Source organism: Coccinella septempunctata, chromosome 6, assembly GCF_907165205.1.
Source record: "Coccinella septempunctata chromosome 6, icCocSept1.1, whole genome shotgun sequence".
NCBI classification, from domain to species: domain Eukaryota; kingdom Metazoa; phylum Arthropoda; class Insecta; order Coleoptera; family Coccinellidae; genus Coccinella; species Coccinella septempunctata.
The window spans coordinates 14946400-14970558 of NC_058194.1; the positions used below are offsets into that span (position 1 = coordinate 14946400).

Consider the following 24159-nt stretch of genomic DNA (forward strand, 5'->3'; position numbering starts at 1 on the left):
TAATGTCCTTAAACAATGGTTTTACTCTTATAAGACGAACATATATGTATTGAATTACTGGAAGGTTGATTTTTATTTAGCTAATTTGTAGAGAAAATCTTTTTGTAAGAAAAACACTATTTCGATACGTATCATCTGAAAATACTGTTTACAAAAAATTAATGCAGAAAGAGTAAACTCGCCCCTTGGAAATCCCGTAAGTGAATACAAAAGAGGCATAAGCAAATAGTGCCTTGGTTTGGTATCCTAAAATAAAACCCAATATTTGGATAGTGCATATTTCGGAAATAATGTAGAAAAAAACGATGATTATAATGAGTCTAATCTAATAAGAGGTTTCGGACATGTGGGAAGATGAAGATATTTATAATTCTGACCTGCACAGTAAGCTTATAACTCAACATTTGAATTTATTTCTGATCTAAATATTCAGATTCTTTCGAACAAAAAATATAGATTCAGGGTTGAAGTGTTGACAACAAATTTAAACGATCTACAATCTTCCATTTAGATGCCGTTTAAACCTCCAACATCTGTACAGAATATAATCATATAGTTTGTCTATGATATAATGAAGGTGGGTGTAAGATCCCAATCAAAAAATCTGGAGGGGTCTGCGAAATGTTGGAGCCATTGAATTGAAAGAAATTTTTTTGTATTAATATCCAAGGCGTCTAACGTGGATGGAAGATCGTAGAAGATACTCGTCCTGAAACCATACCATGTTATCCCTCTTCGATTCTACGTGGCTTTAGTTAGGAGAACTCTTTCAGCGCAGTTCGAATTTTGCCCATATCAAGTGCAACGTTAGTACAGTCTGGGTGTCATCGTCAGCTGTTACTAGTTATTTAGCCGGTTCTTCAGTGAACAGTTACTTTACCTCATCTATACGAATTTTATATACACCTCATATCAATAAAGGTAAGTAAAAGTAATAGAACATCTTCACTACTGGTGATGTTTTGGACCTGGAATAAATGTCAAAGGAAGAATCGGAGATTATACCAAATGTCTATAGGGTGCGGCCTCTATTTTATTGAATTTATTGTTTCCACCCATCCCTTCGTGGCTCATGCATTTGTCTGTAATTTAATCGATCAAGTCTTTGTTTGGGAGACACTGATACTTTTGGGCAATGAGTCATCTCCGCTGTCGCAATATCCTTTACAGTTTTTATTGACGCAAAAAGGAATCCGTTATGAGAACGCAAAGACAAACCGCTGTTTCCTTTTATGAAACTACAAGAATCGGAATTACAAATGAATTGTCAATTTCATTGAGAAAGCCGGCAGATGCCTGTATGTATGAAAGCGTAAAAAATAATACGAAACGTGCGATAATCCCTAAAAAAAGTGTATATAATAACAATTTTATTGGGAGCATTGATATTGAAATATTTTCTTTTTCTACTATGTACTTTATCTTTTCACTTACCAATTCCTGACACGAATCTAAGTCGTTGCCTTCGGACTAAAGAAATTGAACGATATATATGTACTTATATACTATAAGTACATAATAATCTCCGGAAATAGGTATATATCAATAAATATCGAATTTAGTAATTGTGACGAACAGAATAAAATACGCAAAAAGTTATCTCGTCAAATATCTCACCAAATAGGTTTTCCTATGGTTGAACGATTTTCCACAAAAATCCAAATGAAATAATTTTTTTTATTAGCTGAGAAATGAATAAGTGTCGGTTGAAAACCTCATTAGGATGAGGTCTTTGAACCACTCACGAATAAGCCAAATCGTTTTAGGTGAATTAATTAACAAACCTCCTAATTATAAATAATCGTTAGATCTTTATGGTTGCTGAGCATTCTACATATTTTTTGGGAGCGAAGAGACTAATGAGTGGTGTGCTTTTATGTATGAACATTATGTACAGTTTTTTTGAATTAAAAAATTATAATGCCGACAATATAACACACGTGAAACAGTGAATACCAAATACAGCAGCAGGAAATCCGTTAGGTATATAAAAACATAAATCATGAATCATTTGATACCGAGTTTAATACCTACCTCAATTTTCGATTTCGAATATGATAAAATACTACATAAATGAAACTGCGGAGTATTCCAGCTCATAGATGGTCTTATTTGAAAAAACTACCATTATGCATATTTATACAGGCTGTGAATGAAGGGGTGATTCCTTGTAAAAAGTAGTGTGAATCTTTCTTATAAATTATTGTTTGAACATTACCTGCATAGATACAGCCCCCTAAATATGGCACATGAAAAGCAATTCTTAATTTTTTCTTAAAAACCAGAAAACTGACAAATGAAATTGAGCAGATATTCTATGGGAGCGAGGTGTTCCCTTAAAGTGTGAGTATGACATCCGCCTACTGAATTAGGTAAAAGTTCGAAGATAATTTCAGCCTATACGACTCACGCTACGTATGTACCTGTTGGTGAATTATATTTTCTCAGAAACCGTGTCTTTCAGCAAGAAATCATACCTTATTTGTTCAAAATAAATCTATTGAAAATTAAGTTTTAAGTAGTATATAAATAAGGAATTATAATTTCTACATAACAAATTTAAAGGGAGGCTTTTTCTATCCCAAGCAATTATAAGGGAAAATCATAAAAAAAATTTCCTTCACCTTCTTTCTCCCATAGAATGTGCTCAATTCCATTTCTCTCAGTTTTCTGGTTTCTAAGAAGAAAATTAAAGATTGCTTTCTAGGTACCATATTTTGGAAGCTGCATCTAAGCAGGTGTTGCCAAAAATATTAATTTATATATATGAAAGACCCATACTATTTTTTGACAAAAAATCGCCCCTTAATTTTTTTCGCAACTATACTTTTACTCTGTAGGTATACTATAATTGACTGAACATTCCATAAAAAAATTTTTTTCTTTCTTAGTATATTGTACAAGAGAAATTTTGGCGTTTCGGGAAAAGCGGAAGTTGAAATGAAAAGGGGATGGTCAGAAATTGTATCATTTTTTCGAAAAAATTAAGTACCTTATATAAAAATCGAAAAAGTCTGTGTCTTACTTTCAAATTGTTACCTACTTTTAGATTCACTTTTCACAAAGTTTAATTTTTGGAAGAAATGATAGATGATTAATTCTAAAAACATTCCTCGAAAACCTTAGATTTAACAGAAAAAAAAGGTTCAGAGTATATTCCATTTGTATTAACCGAAGTATTAGCTCATTTTCTGATTCTCAAATTTTCAAAACAATATTTCCGTCTCATTATAAAAAATGGTCTGTCTCCAGATTGTCGTCTACCCTTGTTCATGATTCATTGCATGTGACATGGAAATAATTCCACACCAGACTATTTTTAGTTGAAAATTTTTTTGGGGTGCACGGCCAAGATTGGAATTTTAGGGCTAGACCAAAATAGGAATGTACAAAGAAAGCATTCCTGCCAAGTGACATCATCCTCAGAATCACGATCTATTTTAATGAGACTTGAGAGGAATTAACTTGTTCTCGGGGAACAAAAAGGGACTGAACATATGGCATGACTGCATATATGATGGTACAATGCAATTGAAAGTTTTGCATTCTTCATTTTGGATATAAATATTTACGTTTACTTACTGAAAATGCACACTTGCACCAAGTTCGTTACCTTCTTTCTGGGTCAAACGAATAACCTTGTATCTCTCTTCTCCTTTGTTTATATTTTTGAAATGCGATAACAAATACATAATTGCTTTATCCATAATGATTGCACATCAGGTGTTTGAATTCAGTTTCTTCTTATATTTTAGGATAGACTATTCGTCAATAAAACAGAAAAAACTAGAAAAATTCTCTTGATGTACTTAATTATGAACTGAAAAATGTGAATATGTATTAGCTTACGTTTTTTACATGACAAGCAGGTCACTGGATTTTGTGACTTATTCATTGAATAAAATTAAAACGTTAACCATCAACTTGATAGTGCTATCCAACTATTCTATCAGAAAAACTCAAATCGAACATAGGTGTTGAAATCTTTTATGGGAGAATCTTTTTTTTGCAGATTTTACTGGTTTTCGATATCAAATTATTTCCGACCATTTTTTTCTTATTTTGACAAACGATTTTTCCGAAAACGGCAAAAAAAAATTTGCACAATTTACGTTGAAAACTTTTTCTCTTATATTCAGGATGCTCACTAAATTCTCTACTCGAACATAATATAAAGGATATCTTTCTTTTATTCCAATCCATTTTCGTCAAAATTACCCTCAGGGAATAAAATCAGCATTCTGAAAATAGGTATATTCTTGTTGTCTAGGTTCTATGAATACTAGAATACTTGATATCAAATATTATTGTATTATTGGTATGAAGTTTTACGCATTTCATCAATTTTTCGTTGAATTATAAACAACATGGATATATTTTCGGAATTTCTAGTTTGAATTTCCTTAGGGCAATTTTGAATGAAATTGCTTGAAGTTAATATGCAATAAGCACCATGATTTTAATATATTTCAATTGAGCTTTCACCAAATATGAACTAAATTTTTCTTAAATATTATGTATTTACCGTAACCGGAAAACCGGAAGTTGAATGAAAAAATTTAAAGTCATATTTAATTTTGAAACCTGCCATTTTTTCCATGGTTGTACCATAATAATTCATCAAGTCCATACTCGATAGTTTTTCTGATAGCACATTTGGATGGCCAGTGAAATATACTACACCATACTGATACTGGGAGTTCACTCTTTTATTCTGCTCAATTAATAAATCACAACATCCATTGAGTGACTCGTTACGTGAAACGCAGTGCACATAACTCTTTTACACTGGAATAAATGCAAATAATGATTTTAACAAACTTCCAGTTTGTTAGTTATTTATTTTTTTTTGACACTTCTAGAACAATTTTCTGAACATGATGATGTTGAACTGAAATTACATATATTATTATCAGCGGTTCTTGTTCACTGTCCCAGATCAACTAAGGTCGTTCAGTCGTCTGGCAGTAAAACTGGGACAAAAAATGCTACATAGCTTGCTTTATTGGCTCGAAATCTCAAATTCTTTAGTTTTCAAAACTGTGTGGAATTTGCGAATTGCAAACATTCATTACTTTAGAATTAGGTAGTTGTTTAGTAGCTCATCAGAGGAACGGTCTATTGAGACAGTAATCATAGTTTTCGGTATTCCGGGAAATTCATATTTCAAGTTCATTAACTGTTCGAACAAAAATGTAGAGAAACAGTTATTCTGATTCTGAAGACTTTGAGGTCATTACGAAATTATGGCAATTTATTTTTCATTTTTATTAGCATTTATGTACCTACATAGTATATTACATATTTCATCATTTCGTGTATATCAATTCTTTAGTGCAAATTTTTCTGAAAGAACACATTCAATAGATGCAATTGAATGAATATCATTATTATCATTTATTACTGCCAAATTTCAATAAAATAATCGAATAGGTTACTAAATTAATACAGACATCACAAAGGGTTTTCTAACTCTACAAGGGTGGATTTTAAGACGTACGTTATTTCGCCATCATGTGGTTGAAGCACGTCCAGAAATCGGTTAACCTCGAATCCGGGCATCATGTTATATCCAAAGAACTACAACTGGAAATCATTTCATACTGTTTATTCCATGTTTATGCGAATCCGAAATATAATATAAAAGCAGAATGACATCCATAGAGATCAAAACATACATAAAAAAAATTGATCATATGAAATCTATACCTATTACCTATCTAATTTTTGTAATACCAACAATATTTAGCGTCAATTATTTCAGTTTTTTCATATGTAGTTAGATGAATTTCGGTTTGGTCAATTTAGTTACTAACATACCCAGAAACGTTGATTCATTCATTCTTTGGAAAGTATGAGAAAGAATTGAATAGTTGAATAACACCTAAACGGGAAATTCTATTGTTCAGAAATATGAGTATACACGTGATTTTGTTGATAACTGTACGTTTGGTTCGTTAGTGTAATCTCAATTCTCTCATTTGTGGTTTCACTTCAAAGAATATTTGATGAGTTGTACAATGTGTAAAATTAATTCCCTTCAATCAATCTTTTAAAAATCTACTAGATCAAAAGAGAAGGGTACTTAATGTCAAAACCCGAGTGGACGAAAGAGAATATAGCTACTCAAATGTGAACAAGATTCGGCTACTATAGTCTCTTTGCTATGGTTTTTACCCAATGAAGATTGAAGATTTAAACGAGTTGATTTCCTCTGCCTGATTCACAATTTGAATTATAGATGATGGTATTGTCTGAAGATGTAGGAATACTGAAGCAACGAAACTGGTATAACTTGAAAAAGATTAGAGATGAGAATGAAACGGGCCTTCTTTTCATATCGTATTTTTCGTATACAATGGACCTGGTTAAGAAAATTTTACAGAGTCTTGAAAAAGTAACCGAAACTGTTCATAACTTCGACGTTTATTATTTTGTAGAAAAATGCTCAAACAAATTTACTGAACACTTTTTCATACATTCTCTATGGGAGTGAAGTGTAGTTTAGTTTTTTTTTAAATGGCAACGGGCAACCTAGAAATTTTGTTACTGAATTTGATACGATTTTTATTATCCTTTTTTATCATAGAGATGAAATGTTCAAACTTATTGAATTCGAATTACTTACGTTTTATATATTATTGGGTGTCTTTTGCTTAGGGTAGTAACTGATTAATTATCTGAAATAAAAACAACAATGATAAAAATTAATTAATATGAAAGGATGCGTTCTTTCATCTCTGATATCAATCGCTATCCTACAAAGAATGCATGTTTTCGATTTTATAATATAATTATTGTGATTTTTATGTCAGATATTTAATAAATTACTGCCTAAGATTTGATAATTTCAGAAGAAAATGGTCTAAGGCCAACACGTGAAAGACCCTGTATGTTCTCTGATAACAAAACATTCTAAAAAAGGTAACCCTTTGAAAACCAAAGATTCGATGTAGCATATCCAATAAGTTATTTCGGTGAGCTCGAATAACAGATTTATCAATAGGTCTTTTGTGAGGATATAGTAATGCCCTGAATATAGATTTAGAGCATTCATAAGACAAACGCTACAAATGTTTTGGTAGGCTACATTCAACCACCCCTAAGCAAGATACCGAAGTACTGGTCGGCCCTTTTGTTCCAACTTGTCTTGTTGATGTTATCACCTTTAAAAATATTGCTCGACATTTCTGATTCACCTTGTATATCTAGAAGTACAAGTAATCGCACCTTCGAAGAAGTGGTGGGACACTAAAAATCACTCACGTTCTGAATACAAGAAGAATAGTTTCTTTAACCTCTAATATTTTATAATTCCTTCTCTTATTTGAACAATACAAATCAAAGCATATTATTCTACAAATACATAATATTATATATAGTCCGAATGAAACAGATGATTTTCTTTTCTATCGACCTAAAGCAATTGAATTACATGAATTTCACTAAGATGAGTTATTTAACCACTACACCTGTTCGCTATAACATTATAGCTTCTTCAGGTGGGTGAAGGTAATACTTTTCATTGTTGTAATGTCCTACTATTGTACTGAAAATGCTTGCTTAGTGGTTTATTCAAGAGTACCATCATCGCTTAAGCCATTGTATACAGGGTGTATTTAAAGGTGAGCCTTTTTTTCCAGAAGGTAGGACTGGTCAAAATAAAGCGATTGACAAAAAATCACCAATACAAAACTTTGAATTCAAAATGACAAAGTTGAAAACAAAAATTGAAAATGATTACTGGGATAGTAATGTAATGTTCATCACAATCTTCGTTTTGTTCGAATCCCCTCATATTCGATGTAAAAATGGGGTGAAATAGGGTACCAATAATAGCACTTTCAATAAACTATCTCAATTTTCTACACTCTTTTTACCCCAAATCGTACGATACAACTTTTTTTTTTTAGTACCCTGATGCAATTAATCTGATAGACTTGGATGTCTAGCCATATGTTTATGTTTGGTATATTTTTTCCTATGATGGAGTCACCTTCCACAGTCCCGTACTTGAAATTTAATGAAATTCTGTCGAAATTCTAGGTTTCGTAGCTCAGCCATCTTAAATATTCTGTATACATAATTTTTGGTGAAATTATTTATTTTGATGACTTCTAACTTCTGTCAAAAAAAGCCTAACCTTTGAAAACTCCTTGTATAGACTTCTGCAGTCGGTCTTGAAATTTTTCTCATAATCTTGCGATATCTACAAAAGAACTTTTTATGGTTTGGAATGAATAATATCAATATTTACTATACTGTTTGTATTTACTTCGATTGAATACGTTTTCAACACTTTCACTAAGGCGCATAAAATAAATGCCAATCACACAATATTGTCGGGAAAATTGATAGCAGAAAATACGCCGTTATAGGTGACATCATTTTAGTAAACAGAAATTATCAGTGACTCAGGTTGGTTTGTATGGAATCCACTGATTAGTCTTTCAGTCAAAGCCAAATCAATAAACTGTTTACTAAAGAACAAGGTGAAAAATTTTTGTTGGTTCACTTTTCAACCATGAAGTGGATAACCTAATTAGTTTCAATATTTGAAATAGGCGGAAGATTTTATTCCTACTATATCACTCGTAAAGGTTTCGTTGGTGTTGAATGATATGTCTAATGACTCATTTCTTCTACATTATTTCGTCATTTAAACTCCAAAACACTGATAAGCATACCACCTACTAGATTACTTTTATCGTCAAACGTAGCTTATACACTCGGCCTCGCTCGTATAATGTAAGGAAAATATCAATGCTTGTTTCATCCCTTACCCTTTTCATGATATTCGATGTGATAGGAAACCATATTTTCCTTGTGGTATTAAGATATAGGCAATGAATTACTTGACCAAAATCAATGATTAAACTAAAGAAACTATTTCATTATTACAAAGAGTTTCTCACCCCTAAACGTGCTTCGCGATCAAAATACCTTTTAAAGGTAGGTAATGGTAATACCAAGCTCTCAGTATTACCTTTACCCTTTACCCACCTGAAGAAGCAATTTTGAATCACCGAAATATGTGTAGTGTTGCTAATCCTATTGGAAATCATGTAATGCAGTTCCCTCGCAGTAATCCATAAGCGTTTTTTGAGATGTATTCTGCAGGAATGCTACAACTATCCTAGCGACCCCTATTATTCAATAAATGTCAGTATTCTACCCGAGGCAGCTTTTCTTCAAAAATGTAGCTACGGTTCAATATGAACACAAAAATGAGTTGACCTTCATTCTGCAGTCATACTATGGAATACGCCACAAAAAATGTGTTGTAACACCATTAATGCACAAGTCGGTCGGTTGAAGAAGCTATCATTACTTTGGTCTAAAACTTTTCATAAGTCTACCTGAGGCGCTGAAATGTGATCCAAACCTTAAAAGACCCAGAAATAAACTTGAATTTTATGTTCAGCACACTTCCCGTGCCGAAATACACATTATTATCGAAAATTAGATACTAGAGATACACGATTTTGATTTTCTCCCATATTATATGATTGTCAATCTGCTCGTCTACCATCATATTTGTTAATTGAGTAGTGGAATTAATGTCTGAGAAATAAATATCAATGAATATATTAACGGCATGCAGACAATTATTGAATTCTGAAAAAGTACACCTGCCCGGAGGATTGTTTTTTCATCATGTGACATTTATATTCTCTAATGTGTTTTGCCTTTTCTCGCCATATTGTTAATTTGTTGAAACTGATGCATATATTCTCTCACGCCTGCGCAGTACCCTGCGTCCTAAGTTATTCATTTTATTCACCATTACAGAATGTGATGAGCAAGTATTTGGAATTAAAATGAATAAATGACTTTAGCTCTGTGGATTTCACACTCCTCTCCAGAGGAACATTCAATTATCCCAAATATCTCAGATATCAAAAGGATTAAGCTCTGTTGCCTGTTGGAGCCCTTTCCGCCTACCCGCACTTCCTGTCGGAGTAGATGGAGTTTTTCTGCATTCTGCATGTCTCTACAGATATTTTCGTCCTCATGAAGTTTTCTCAAATTCTCTATAGGGATGGCCTTGATATCTTTCATTTTCTCCTGGTTTGTTCCTCGAGATTTCTGTATATTGAAATCTTTTCAATGTGCCTATCTAGTAGATTGTTATTATTTGGAATCGCCACGTCGATGAATAATGCTCTCTTCTCATCCTTATTCAGCAATATGAGGTCAGGCCTATTGTAAGTTATTTTCCTGTCTGTGAGAACCATGCGATCTCAGTACAGTTTGTGATGATCATTTTCCAATACAGCATCCGCATGGTAATTGCAAGAGGGAACCTTTTTGATCTTAGAAGTTGGTATTTTATTGCCAATTCTTGGTGTAATTTTAATGATAATTATTATTTTATTTTTATTATTTATTTTGAATATTCTGAACTACCGATTTATTGCACGTAAACTGTTGAAAGAGGAAGAAATTCTGTTTTATACTATTTTGGCTTTTTTTCATATTTATAATTGTATTTTATTGCTTTTATTGCTATAACCAAAATGTGAAATTGATGTTTACTTAAGTTATGCACTAAATAAATACTAAGGTAAATCAAAGGGGTGATGGAGAACTTTAATAATTGGGGTGTGCTGCATTATAAATATCCAGAAAAATACATTCTTGAACTATGAAGGTCCCAGATATATTCATGTCAATTTACAGATTTCAAAACAATTCATCATCATTTGAAACGTAAAGTAGGTATTTGACTAAAGAGTTACTGGAATCTGAAACTCAAAAAATCAATCCATAATTATTATTCAAAATTGATAAAATAATTTTTCTAATTTGTTTGTGTAAATTCTTCGGTCAGTGCATATCTATGAGTCTGGTCAGTGTTATTCCCAATAACAACCAACCTGAAACACGCAACCGAAAATCTTACCGAATGTACTATTACCAACATAAGATAATAGAGCTGAGTCAAGCCCTATTCTGCAGAAACAATTTTTGTCGCTGACTCAAAATTCGTGTGCGCGAAAAGATATTTATCAACTCTCTCTCTGCTGATTCCAGAGAGGATTATGTAGTTAGAATCTGGCAGGCTTGCCTTCTTCTGCGGGTATTAACCCGTTTCAACCCAATTCTTCTCTCTAGCAACTGCATGGTGTTATTTATATTCAGATTTTTCTGTTGCACTCGAAACCTCATTGAATTACCAACAGTTAGTTCTCAACATTGCGTTTCTTCCAAGCCCGAACACCATATGGTCCTCAGACAAGTTGGCCAACTAGGTTGATGACGTTTACTTTCATGTCATTAACTTCTACGAGTAGCGCAAACTTGAAGCCATAAAAGGAATACCAATCGGACAGAAATTATTTTCATTTATCATTATTGCTCAACATAAATAATAATCGGGAGTGTTATGGTGTGAATCATTCAGTTTTGACGGATTGGCGAATTCCAAATTTATTTGTGAAAACCAATCTTTTCAATATTGTATGAAGTTCGTTTTATTATATTTTCAAATGATGAAATGCTATTTCCTTTTTTGTGAACCTGAATTGGTTCATTTTAGGCATTGTGAGTATTGAGATTCCAATTTGATTCCCACCGCTTTAGAATACGACGGATGCAAAAATGTCGATGACATAGAGCATAGCCTACTAGAAGTTCTCTAGTAGGCTATGCATAGAGTGATTTATCAATTTCAAAATAACTATATCGACTTATTTGCGGCATAATCTTTAATTTTCAAATTTTTCCATCTCCATAATTGAGTGAAAGAGAAACGAACAACTATTCTATTTTTAGTAATTCCCAACTCTACCCTAAATTTATGGTGAAAATTTAAAAGAACCTACTTATTTCTCTTTTTCTGTTTCGATCTTTTTTCTGAAAAAATTGTTCGAATTAGATGGAATCCATTGAACATATAGATCATGCGAAACAAATAGCAATTTTTTAACTATTCATTTTTGTATTTTTTAATAGTTTTCAAACCAAAATTCTGGTGAAATTTCGAATTTCGAGCTTTACCAAAAATAAGAAAAAATAATTATTATAATATAATTATATTTGTATAAAACGAGAAAAAATCCAAAAGTGCTTATTTATGCACATGCATTTGCGTGCGTAAACTTACAGTTTTTCGCACGCCGCCGAGCGGAAAGTTACAAATTCTCAAAAATCACAGATATAGAGAAAATTAATATTTATAAAAGTAGATGTTATATACAATGTCATTCAATTGTCATTTCGATATTACTGTTCAGCTTGAAATAAAAAGAAAGACTATTATTTTTAAATACTTACCTTGTGTACGTAATTGATTTATATTATTCTGCGCCTGTCGACATAGACACATGTTGTCAGGTTGTTCCTCCATTCTGCCAATATCTTTTTTCCCCATCAAATCAGAAAAGGTTTAAACGCTCGTAGGAAAAATTAAGTTTCTAACACGTGCGTAAAGTGCCTCTTCCGAACTCAAAAACTCATGGGAACGCCGCTTCACATCGTTCGTCAAACCTTTTTCTGTGCAGAAAAGTGACTTTTGCGCACTTGAGATCAAATTTTCAATAAATGTTATGAATTTTTACTATTTATGACATAAGCATAAGAATATCATGTAATACTGAACAAAATTCACTGAATTATACTATGACTATTCTAAAAACATTTTGTGGACAATAATTATACATTTATAGCATTCAAATCATAATGAAATGAACATATTTTATTAAAATATACTTTACAATTTATTTTATTACAATAGACACACAGACAACCAATAACTCAAAATGAAAACGCTGAAACCCGTCAATTGATTTTCAATTACCTTTATTTTCAGACAATAAAATGGAGTGTTTTTCTTCAACACCTTAGCGGTAACCCCAACCAACTTTATCGAATGGAAACAGGTTCACGGAAGATGGAGTCCCTCCATAATCTTCGTTTTCTTTATTTTGTGCATGTTTATCCGAAAAAACACAAAAGTCTCTTGAAAAAAATGAAATTAATAGTTTTTCAACCTATAACTTGAAATTAAGAAGCTGAAACGCCACAACTGAGTTCCGAAACTTTTTTTTTTGAAATAAGATATTTTTCTCCACAACCCATACAACTTCCGTTTTTCAAATGGAAACATACACCAAGTGTTGGTTGGCTCTTTGGAAAGCTCACGGAAATCAGAATCCTATCATAATCTTTGTTTTTCTTTTTAATTTTGAGGTTGTCATAAGAAACACAAAATTCTCTTGAAAAAAAAATGAATAAAAACAAGAATATTTGTGGAACTCCATTTTCCTTGAGATTTCCAACGGTCCCACACATGGTACATGTTTCCATTTGAAAAACAGAAGTTGGATGTGGTTACACCTCAGGGGTTGGAGAAAAATATTCAACTTTATTGCCAAAAAATAATTGCCCTTTTCATTCCGATACTTCAACTGTTGAATATGTTTGTAATGAATCTAAATTTCCCTTTATGCGGTAAATTGAAAAATTCCTGTATCAGCGGTTTCACAAAGTATCTGTCAACTGGAAAAAATTAACCATAATAACATCAAGTAATAAAATGTCGATATACCGCACAAGGCATTCGCCATTAAAGCTATATTGCTTTATAATTCACCGATGTTCATTACCCACCTGCTTGAATTATCTCTTAAGATAAATTTCAAAATCCCGGAGTTCAGAAATTAAAAGCAGTTTCGATATATTCACATTCCGGCATTCTGCAAATGCAAATAATTTCGAGATAAAGGAAAATTCCAAAAACCCCCTTTGTTCTTCAATCCATAAACATATATATGTATGATGCAGTAGACCCGAACAAGTCTAGAATATCAAGAAGGCACTAACAGGCTGAATATCTACTTCCGGTAAGCAGGAATACTGCAGCAAAGAACGTGGAGTGTTTGGAGATAAGCAAAATTGGCATAATAATCAAGACATGAGAATGGAAGTAATGAATCACGTTTAACGTCTAGATTCTTTCTTGAATACCATTACGAACGTAAACGTAAAGTAAAAGATTCGTTTGATCCAACAATACACTCGCAAAATTTTGTTCGTCACATTTTGTTCTACATGTAGTAAGGATAGATTTCTACAATCTAGCTATAGGAAAAATATTACCAGTTGAAGGATATATTAAAGCTTTTTCCCCAATGAAAGAAATAGGCTTAACTCACTGCAATATATTGTTAGGTATATCATTTTCAATATCTTCTATGTTTAAAAAAAATTTCACACTTTTTTGGATAAAAATATTTCCTAGAAAATTGATGGTGGACTCATAAGAAAATACCGATCTAATTGAATTGCAATAAAAGATAGTTGTATAGTACCGATCCGAAGAATTTTTTGGAAATTGTCAATATAAAGTAAAAAAAAAATCTAGAAAAACTCAACTAGCCAGATGACGGTCTATTTTCGCACCAACCTTCAAATAAAACATTTTTTCCTTCGTGAAGACAAGCAGCGAAGAGGGAGTTCAGTACTTAGATGGGTGATTGCTCAATGTTTTCCCCTGTTTTGCTATAATGTTTGATGATACAATGGTAGGATTTCTGCATTAGAGAACCCCTCCGTCAATCCTTCCAAAAATAACTTTTACTATACCTCCTCATATCTCTTGTTTCCTCCTCATTCTCAACCATTCAAAAATCATATACTGATAGCAAAGCTTCACATTTCTTCAGCACTTGTTATTTATGCTACTCATACACCATTAATATCATCGTGGTTGTCCAAGCGTACAACACCGTTGTGTGCTAAATTGCATGCTTGTCTACCTCTTAATTACATCATAAATTTGGTTTTGAATTTTTAGCATAGAATAACTCCCAATTAGTTCGAAGATTACGTGATCTTGAAAAGTTCTTCAACATTTGTTGTAACTTGGAGTTTCATTCACTTTTCAACTTAGTAAGTTCTTACTTGCTCGTTCATGTTCCATGAATATTGTTGAAAAAATTCTAACAAAAATGTTAGCCTAGGCTAACATCAATTCAAATCAAATTGCATGTGATTTGATTTAGTGACAGAAATATTACGAGCAGTTTGGAATTTTTTTGTAATCGTGCAAAATTTTCTTCGGTCCCTTACATTCCCAATACATTTTGATTCCTGTCCTGGTAGAATTTACAAGAAGCATCTGTCTCTTTTCTATAGGATCGATGGCCGCTTATAAAAAATGTAAATTAACAATATACATGTTGCAGATGTCTTGCCCAATGCCTGCACCACCTGCATTGAAAGATTTACCAAAAGTAGCCGGTGATCTCAAGAGCGAATTGGAAGCTTTCAAGGCAACGAATTTGAAGAATGCAGACACCCAAGAGAAAATTGTATTACCGTCAGCAGAAGGTAAGAAAAGATGATTAGCTCGCGTAACGTTTATATTTCAACTTTTACAGGATATTGTTTTATTTAATAATGATGGGGTAAAAAACCACAAATATATTTTTCAGATCGAAATAAATAGATTCGATATAATCGAGTTTCAATTTGGGTCTTGCTCATTAATAAAGTTAGAATTTTTAAATCATTTTATTTATTTAGTGCTCGATAGTTCGAAGATTTTGGTAGGAGGGGGAAGTGGATTGTGAAACCATCATGTTGAGTGCTGTAGAAGTATAGAAATGATAGGAGGACTAGACGATGAATGTATCACTCAACAGATATTGCTATTTTATTTCCTCTTCGATAAATAAATCATCACTTATTATGCGATAATATTATTTTTTGCAAATGAATCAAAACTGTGTGTCTTGCTTTCAAATAACAAAAATCCTTTATTCAATAGTCTCATACATAAACATTTTAATGTCAGATGACAGGTCCATATGATTCAAAACAGTAGTTATCTTGCTTCAATTTGATGAATGCAGATTATAGATATCAGGGCCAGTGGAAAAAAGGTTCTGATAGGAATTTACGATGGTATGAATCATTTGTTAGTCTTTTCAAGAGAAAGATTTGTTTATTCTATTGCAGTTTTTAAGATGGGTTTCGTCGAAATCTTTTACGAATGTTCACCATCGGAGTAGAACATTTATGCATTCGTAGGCCGATAGGCGTATGAAAGTTAAAAAACACAGCTGTTCCCCAATGAATGGATTTTATGGATCATATTCCTCATTACTTTTACGTTTTTCATTCCTTGAAACTTCATCAACTTTGAGAAATCAGTGTATCACAATCAGTTATTTCATAAAAGGCGAATCTTTAAAGGGGATAAGTTGCAAAAAATCGGCTGACTCTGCTTAGAAATTTATGAGTATTGGTTTTGAGCGGACTTTTATTACCCCCTTTCAACAAAGATTTTAATATTTAATTCACACTCTTTCTTCCATCAACTACAATCACACTATGAACTTATTGACCAATGTGGTCGCACAGAAAATTTCTACGCTTTCTCAATTAGCCGTTTATATTCTGAATGCTCCTGAGAAAATTTTAATCCGCACTGAAGAAAAGTGAAAAACTGGAAAAGACATTAGACACCTACATAATGTTATCACCAATTATCTGTTGTGATTATGATAATGGAATTAAATTTTGGTCAAACAGTTTCTTTAAATAATTATAAAAATACAATACAAAAAACTCCTTCTTAAGAGTAACGATTTCATCATCAAAAGTTTTTAATTGATTGTTTATTTAATTATTATTAGAAAATACAGGAAAAAAACCTAGTTTTATCATCCTTGAAAAAGGAAAGAATTAAGACAAAATCAAATGAATTACTTCCCGGCGGAGCACTACTATTCAAAATATTCATGGAGTAGCTTTGAACATTAGCGGGGAATTGTTTAGGTGCAACCCCAACAACGAAAAAAATTTGGTGTACCTTGTATGAGTAATATATAGGGTGTAGCTAGCGAAAAGATTTAAGGGGTGATTCCTTGTCAAAAAATACTTAGTGAGGGTCTTTCATATACATTTTTTTGAGCAGATCCTGCTCAGATACGACCTACTAAAGATTTCACCTGAAAATCAATTTTTAATTTTTTCTTAACAGAAAACTACAAATGAAATTGAACAGACATTCTTTGGGCAATAAAAAAAATGTTAGTGGTTCCTCTTTCAGCATGATATCCGCTTACTAGATGAATTTAAGTTCCAAGATAATTCCAGCCTATACCCCTTACTTTTAGAAAGCAATTATAAGAGACCATATTCGTTCAGTATCAATCAAGCCATCTAAAATTAATTTTCAAATAGTATAATATAAATAAGTAAAATGGTTTCTTGCGAAACAAATTCATTCTGGAAGGATTCTGCATTTTCTGAAACTTATTAGAGTTTTCACTCCCAATTTCTGGAATAAAATCAATTAAAAAATTGAAATAAACGATTTGCTCCTAACAACTCAGTGCAAGAAATTTTCGCAGGAGCAAATCGTTTATTTTAATTTTTTAATTGATTTTGTTTCAGAGATTGGGAGTGAAAACCCTAAAAAGTTTCAGAGAAATTTAGTGATGTTTTTGCAATTATGGGGGAACTCCACCAAATTTTTTTATTGCCTTCTCGCTTCCAGAGAATGTCTTCTCAATCTCATTTCTGTCAGTTCTCTGGTTTCTATGGAAAAAATTTAAAATGACTTTTCAGCAGTCATCTTTCGGGGGCTGACTGTATATCTATATATAGCATAGCATAGCATAGCATATATATAGCATAGCTATAGCATAGCCTACTCCAAAAAAAAAAAAAAATATGCATCAATACTACTAATAGTTTATAACTTCTTATGTGGCTGGTGACAAAAGAGCATACGAAAGTTGTATGCCACTTTTTTCATCGCTTGCAATTCAAAAATTTTTTTCATCGCTTGCAATTCAAAAATGCAAAATTTTTAGCAAATGTTTAATCATCATTTTCTCATTCAGATGTTGCTCAAGAACGTAGTCATAACGCACTTTTCGCCAGTGTAGAAAATTTTAAATCTTCCACCTTGAAAAAAACTGATACTAGAGAGAAGATTGTATTACCTAACGCGAAAGGTAAATATCAGGTATCGAACATACAGCTAATGAATTGAAGTGGTTGTTACTCTAATGAGCTAACAGTATTAGCAGACGTCCATTACGTCTAATACCCTCTTAAAATAATCCACATCGGACATTTTGCGATTAACAATGCTTTGTTTGAACTAATTGTGTGGTTGAAAATACTCTCTTCAGAACTATCTTCCTGCTGTGCCTCATTGATCTTGATTTCCATTTCAGATGTTGCAGCGGAAAAAAACGAAAAAGCATTAATTCAGGGTATTGAACATTTCGAAAAGACCAAATTGAAACATACAGAAACTCAGGAAAAGAATCCACTGCCTGATAAAGAAGGTAGGTTAATTTCAAAGGTATTAATTACTTATTGCATGATTAATAAGTCAAACACTGTTATTAGCTTGTCGATTTCGGCAACAGCTGAGAATTCCAAAAGAAACTTGATAGATTTATTGCTTTTCGAAACATTCGAACTTGGATTTGAACTTTTTTTTTGAGAGCAATAATTGTCTTGAATGGCTCTATGCGTGCACATCAAATCCCATATAATTCTCGCAGTGAATGATTGCTTGATCATGAGGCGAACTTAGTAATGTAAGAGTTGAGTGTAATATAAAGATTAAAGTAATTTAGAAATAAAAGATTCTAAAAGATAAGAGCAAACTACCTTAAGGTCAACTTTTCGCTCTATAAACCGACAATTAGGGCTCTGGATTATAAAGTAGAATACGAGACTTCGACAATAACAGAATAAATGGTTATAAATAAGCAAAAACCACATTTTAAATAGATGAAAAATTGACAATAAGTCAAACAGAAGAAGTTTCAGTACATAATTTCAAATATGAATTTTATTCTCTGTAAATAAAATATACAGATAGTCCAGAAAGTATTTGATATGGGAAAAAAAGCATGATTAGTCGAAAAAACTCTTACTAAAAACTGTTTTTTTTTTATTGATGTCTAAACATTTTCTTGAAATGAATATGGTCAATTCTAAGTTTTCACATATGTAACTCGAAAAAATTTGGGCTATAGCTTAGGAAATGTTTTATGTCGTGTATAGATTTTTCTTGATGAATATTCTGAGAAGCAATAATTCAGGTCAAAACCGAAGCCTTTTTTCATCAGTTTATTCCTGTTATGCCTCAGGAAATTAGATCTATATAACTAAACGAGATGCACGTTTCCAAGCTGTGCATGCAAACGTAATAACCAAAGACCTTTTTTTTTTGTTTTATTTTGCTTTTTATTTATTTTTGCTTGCTTTTGCATGACAGTTGTCTTACAAGAGAAAACCCATCAGAATCTTTTGGGTGGAGTAGAACATTTCGATAAAACAACAATGAAACATACAACAACAACAGAGAAAGTTGTCTTGCCTGATAGTGAAGGTTAGTGAAAAAAATTGATGTTATAACACAACCCCATCATTTGCCAGTTGTGGAAAATCTAAAACGCATGATTTTTGTTGAATGAACCTTCTTTTCTGCTGAAAAATATTGTCTAATGAAAATATGTTGTTTTTCAGTTATCCAATTAGAAAAAGGACAAAGACAGCTCATTTCTGGAATAGAAAATTTCGATAGCTCCAAATTGAAACATGCAGAGACATGTGAGAAAAATCCTCTACCCACAAAAGAAATTATCGATCAAGAAAAGAGTGCATAAGACTGTGGTTCTCATTGATGTCAGTCATTTAAAATTCCTGAAATTGATGATATGTCACATAAAATCAATTGAGAATTATTGGCAACGAGTAATAAATGGGCAAGTTCACATTCTCGTGGAAGAACTCTGGGAATAAATTCATAATTCTTGATTCCTTTTATGTATGTACTCTATAAGCTCATGCCAATTTTATATTATTTTATACTTTTTTACATATTCATCTATTTATAAAGGTAATACTGAAGATTTGCAATTGTAGGATTAGCTTTTACTTCCAAATTTTGATACTACTAATATTTTATTATCAAGATCTTATTTTATTAAGAATGTAGAATTTCAATGTAAAGTTGATTTTGCATGATGGTGCTTAAATAAACATCAAAATTGTATTTGTTGGTATTTCATTCAGTCCAAAAAAAATTGCATGTTTATGCTGATAAAATATATTTTTGTTTGGTATATCTAGACAGTTATGCCCAACACTGACCTATCGAAATATTTATCCAAGCGGAAGATGGGTAAAACTTGGCTTCAGTTATGGCTTCGCCATTCCCGTGCAATTAAAATAACATTTTAGTTTTATTTTGACATTGCCTTCTAGGAAACGGAATTAGAATTAGAAACAAATAACGTCTCACGTTCAGGTTCCCATACAATGTGCGATTGTCTGTAGTCCGTCACCTGAACAGGAGAAGGAGATCAATATCTCAGAGCATCATACACTATCACTCAACCCCCTGTAGTCGGACGTAAATAATTGCAGATTCTTGCCTGTTGATAGCGCAGTAGCGCACACTATGAGTCTAATACCTAGAGGAAAGCAGGACTGCCAGCGATCCGCAGTTTTCCACCATGCTCTGTCGAAAACTTTGCGCCATATACCTTCTATCGAAGATGGTTGTGGGCGAAAAAATGACTTAAGAGCAATCTCACCAAGAGGATTTAACTATTTGAGAATGGGTGAAAAGGGTTTCCAAGAACTCCTATCTTTGGTTTTGTCCGGAATCAAAAAAGTGGACACAAGTTTACGCCAGGCAATCACTGCTGACGAAAGGTTGACTGCAGAGATATTTGGCAAATTTTTAGAAAATCTCAAGTTTTAGTAGCGCGTCAAAGTACCTAAGTGATGGTGTGTACGCATCATCTCCCGATGATCCCAACTCATGACTTCCAAATCTCATTAATTCTTTGCGGAAAGCGCATCTAAAGTTGATGTTAATTTTTTTTGCACCGTATCGACGCTAGCTGATGATGACACGCTCATTTCACAATATTGCAACAGCTCATCATAGGCTTCATCTGATAATCTCCGGTTTGCATAGGTTCATTTTCAATTTTCCACTAGCAGGCCCCGTACAATTGGATAAATCCAGAAATAAAGGCAGGTTCACTATCCATCTCTATGCATATTAATCTATAGGTACGCATTAAACATAATAACTGACCACAACATAACATTCCACATATGAACCATAACCGGCAAGAAATTCCTTGCCGAAGTGATAGTTCGCAGCTTGCAAGAAATGTTATCGATTTCGAATTCCGTTCTAGACTTGAATTTCATTACGAATGGTAAAAAAAACGCAATCTGCTTAGCTTCCGTGCCGGAGTGCACTTCTACTTAAAAGACAGCACAGAGAAGCGCCATTTAGCCATCAGTTTACTCTAAGGCTCAACTCACACGTACCACTTTGCAACGCAACCACTCTCAAAATGCGTCCCATACACTATCAGTTTAACTGAAGATAATCGTCAGGCTGCCGACATGTACAGATGTATCGGATCGTGATCTCAGATGCTTCCTACCAGACACTGTCAGTTGGCCTGCAGGCTCTGGAGTACTCTGGACTCATAGTGTTCATCATCAGGCAAGAATCTGCAGTTCTGTACGTCCGACTGCAGGCGGTTGACTGATAGTGTATGTTGATCGCAGAGATGTTCTCTGCGATGTTGATATCCTATTTGGACGATGCCTGCAGGCAATCGCATGGTGGACATAAGGATGTGGTGAAAAGACCTCAACTTGCGTTAGCTGCGACACTCCGACCACGGTTTTGTGGTTGGAAAGTGGTACATCTTATAATCAGTACAGGTGTTGATCTTGTCGTAATAAATTAAGCACATGTGAGTCGATCTACTTTAGTATTAGCTGGTGCTATAATCTTCGCCAGGAAGTTTGGAACAGAACTAATGTGCGCTCCCTTGTTGTCTATCTATCGATCTATCCTCTGTGACGGAAGGTCACAGCAGTCCTTTGAAAATATTAAAAAAATCGTTACTTGTACATACATGAGCGTGTCAGATTTTCATACAGATGGTTAATATCGGTGTTGTAGACGTGTTGACCCATTAATCTGACACTAATCAGGGAGGGTTTTCTTAATCTGACTCTTTGAAGATGATAAAAATGCTTTTTTTCGAATATTCCCCTGCCTGTACCTCTAATCGTTTTTGTATTCATTATGAAAGTTGTAGATAATAAAATTATGCACAAACTTTTGTCTGAAGCAATTTTACATACTCTTAACCGTTCTCGAGTTGGAGGGCGATAAGGGCGAGGAGCTTAGCCTAGCCACACATGCGAAAGGGCAAGATCAATGTAGAATCCCAGTCTAATCTACAATTGTCAAAATGACAAGGTATTTCTATGATGACAATTTCGAAATTAGTCACGAACATTTTAGTGTTGTCTCTGACTGAACCTAAGGGTGACCGGCCACCGAATACGAAGTTGAGCGTTTTTAATACTAAATGACAAGCTACGTCACTCGATTCGTAGCTTGCCAATTATATTAGCATTGAAAACGCTCAGCTTCGCTCAACTTCGCATTCGGTGGCCGGTCACCCTAAGAATGTACTATTTTCCAACGATTGAATTTTCGCTTCAGCATGTATCGCTAAACACCTCGCATTAATCGCCATATATCTCAAAAACGTTTGAACGTAGCAAAAATTGCTTATGACAAAATTTGAAAAAAATATCATGCTCTACAAAACTGATTTTTGTGACTTTTATGGCCAATTTTTATTGTTTCGGCTTGCTAAAACTGTCAGATTATATTTTTTCCGTTACTCTTGCATCATTAGCTTCAAAATAAGAAAAAACGCCACCGCGCTCGAGAATGTACACGTGACGTTTTTTTTTTGCCTCACACACATTTTCGTCACGCTTAAATTGTCAGCTTAAGAAAACATATACTTTTCAACATGTAATTAACCACATATATATATCTTAATCTGACACTCTCGAGTATGTATACAATGATCGTTTTTTTTTACTATTCTGACAGGCTGTCCTAGACAATTCCCCCCTATATACAGGTCTAATTTTTGGTAGAGGTACTCTACAGGTTCCAAGGTATCTCCCCTTATATCAATCTGACAGGCTCGAGTAAATCCCGAATTTCCCTCTTCGGCTCCCCAACTATTAGATTGACATCTTCCTTCTCGTTCTCGTTCTTAGTAATCTTAGTAGGCCTGCAAAAAACGATACTATCCAACATGAAGCGGCACCATTATTTTGATTTTAATGTGAATTATGTCGGAGTTTTGTGTCATTGGATTGCAATCATTAAGAAATTGAAAAAAAAACATGATTATATTTAAAATACCTATAGGTACACATTTTCTTCCATTTTCCTTCAATCATTTAATTTTCTGCAATATCACCTTCCCGCACTAGTGCCGGAAAAATCACTTTCCGTCAATAGCCTTGTGCGGAAAAGTAGATAAAAACACACGAGAGCAAAAAATAGTTATTTTCATAAGAAGTACGGGAAAATATCATCCCGCACGCGACGGTCGACGCAAAGCTGGGTTCGGGCAAGTATTTGATTGCGGGATAGACATTTTACGAATGAATTCGGAACACTATTTTTTCTACTAAATTTTTTCTCCATTTTCTTTAACCCATTGCAGTTTTTGAAATATAATTTTCCCGCACTCGGGCGGGAAATCACCTGCTTCCGCCAATAGCAGGAAAGAAAATCACTTTCCCCCGCTAGTGTGCCACTTTCGAAACTGAAATGAGGGAAAATGGGTGCACGAGAGTGGTAATATTAAAATCACAAATTTCATTTGCTTTTGGAGCAGCATGAACCAAAGATAGCATAATATAGCAATTGCTATATCTTCTTGGCATAAGCATAAACCATTATTAGTTTATAAAGGGAAATCTGTTAGTTTTATCATACTTTCTTAAAAGCAGTTTAACTTAATTATATTCCTCCGTTTAGGCATCCAGATGTAAAGTAATAATTTCATATTAGAATATGATTTGGGCATCCTTTGTACATATAAAGGAATCAAACAGTTTTCCAGATCCTTTTCTTTTTGATCCGGTGAATTAGTTTTTTATTTAATAGATTAGAATTACTGAGGATACTGTTACATCTTCAAGCCAAGAAATACAATTCCTACATATAAGTACACTCAAGATTATTCTCACTCATTTACAGAAAGTTATCTCGCACGCGTTCAATGTTTACAAATTCGAATAACGCGCCTCATA

General features: G+C 33.2%; 1 protein-coding gene across 2 annotated transcripts; it reads left to right on the plus strand.

The window, feature by feature from the left end:
- Positions 1-762: 762 nt before the first annotated feature.
- Positions 763-20038, plus strand: LOC123315525 (thymosin beta). 2 transcript variants are annotated; one of them, XM_044901252.1, is made up of 5 exons: positions 763-921; positions 15192-15336; positions 18201-18314; positions 19259-19372; positions 19510-20038. In XM_044901252.1, the coding sequence occupies exons 2-5, from the start codon at positions 15192-15194 to the stop codon at positions 19647-19649; spliced, it is 513 nt and encodes a 170-aa protein (XP_044757187.1). In that variant the 5' UTR covers positions 763-921; the 3' UTR covers positions 19650-20038. The 2 variants fall into 2 exon arrangements, with proteins under 2 accessions (XP_044757187.1, XP_044757188.1); XM_044901253.1 differs by lacking the exon at positions 19259-19372.
- The last annotated feature ends 4121 nt before the right edge of the window (positions 20039-24159 follow it).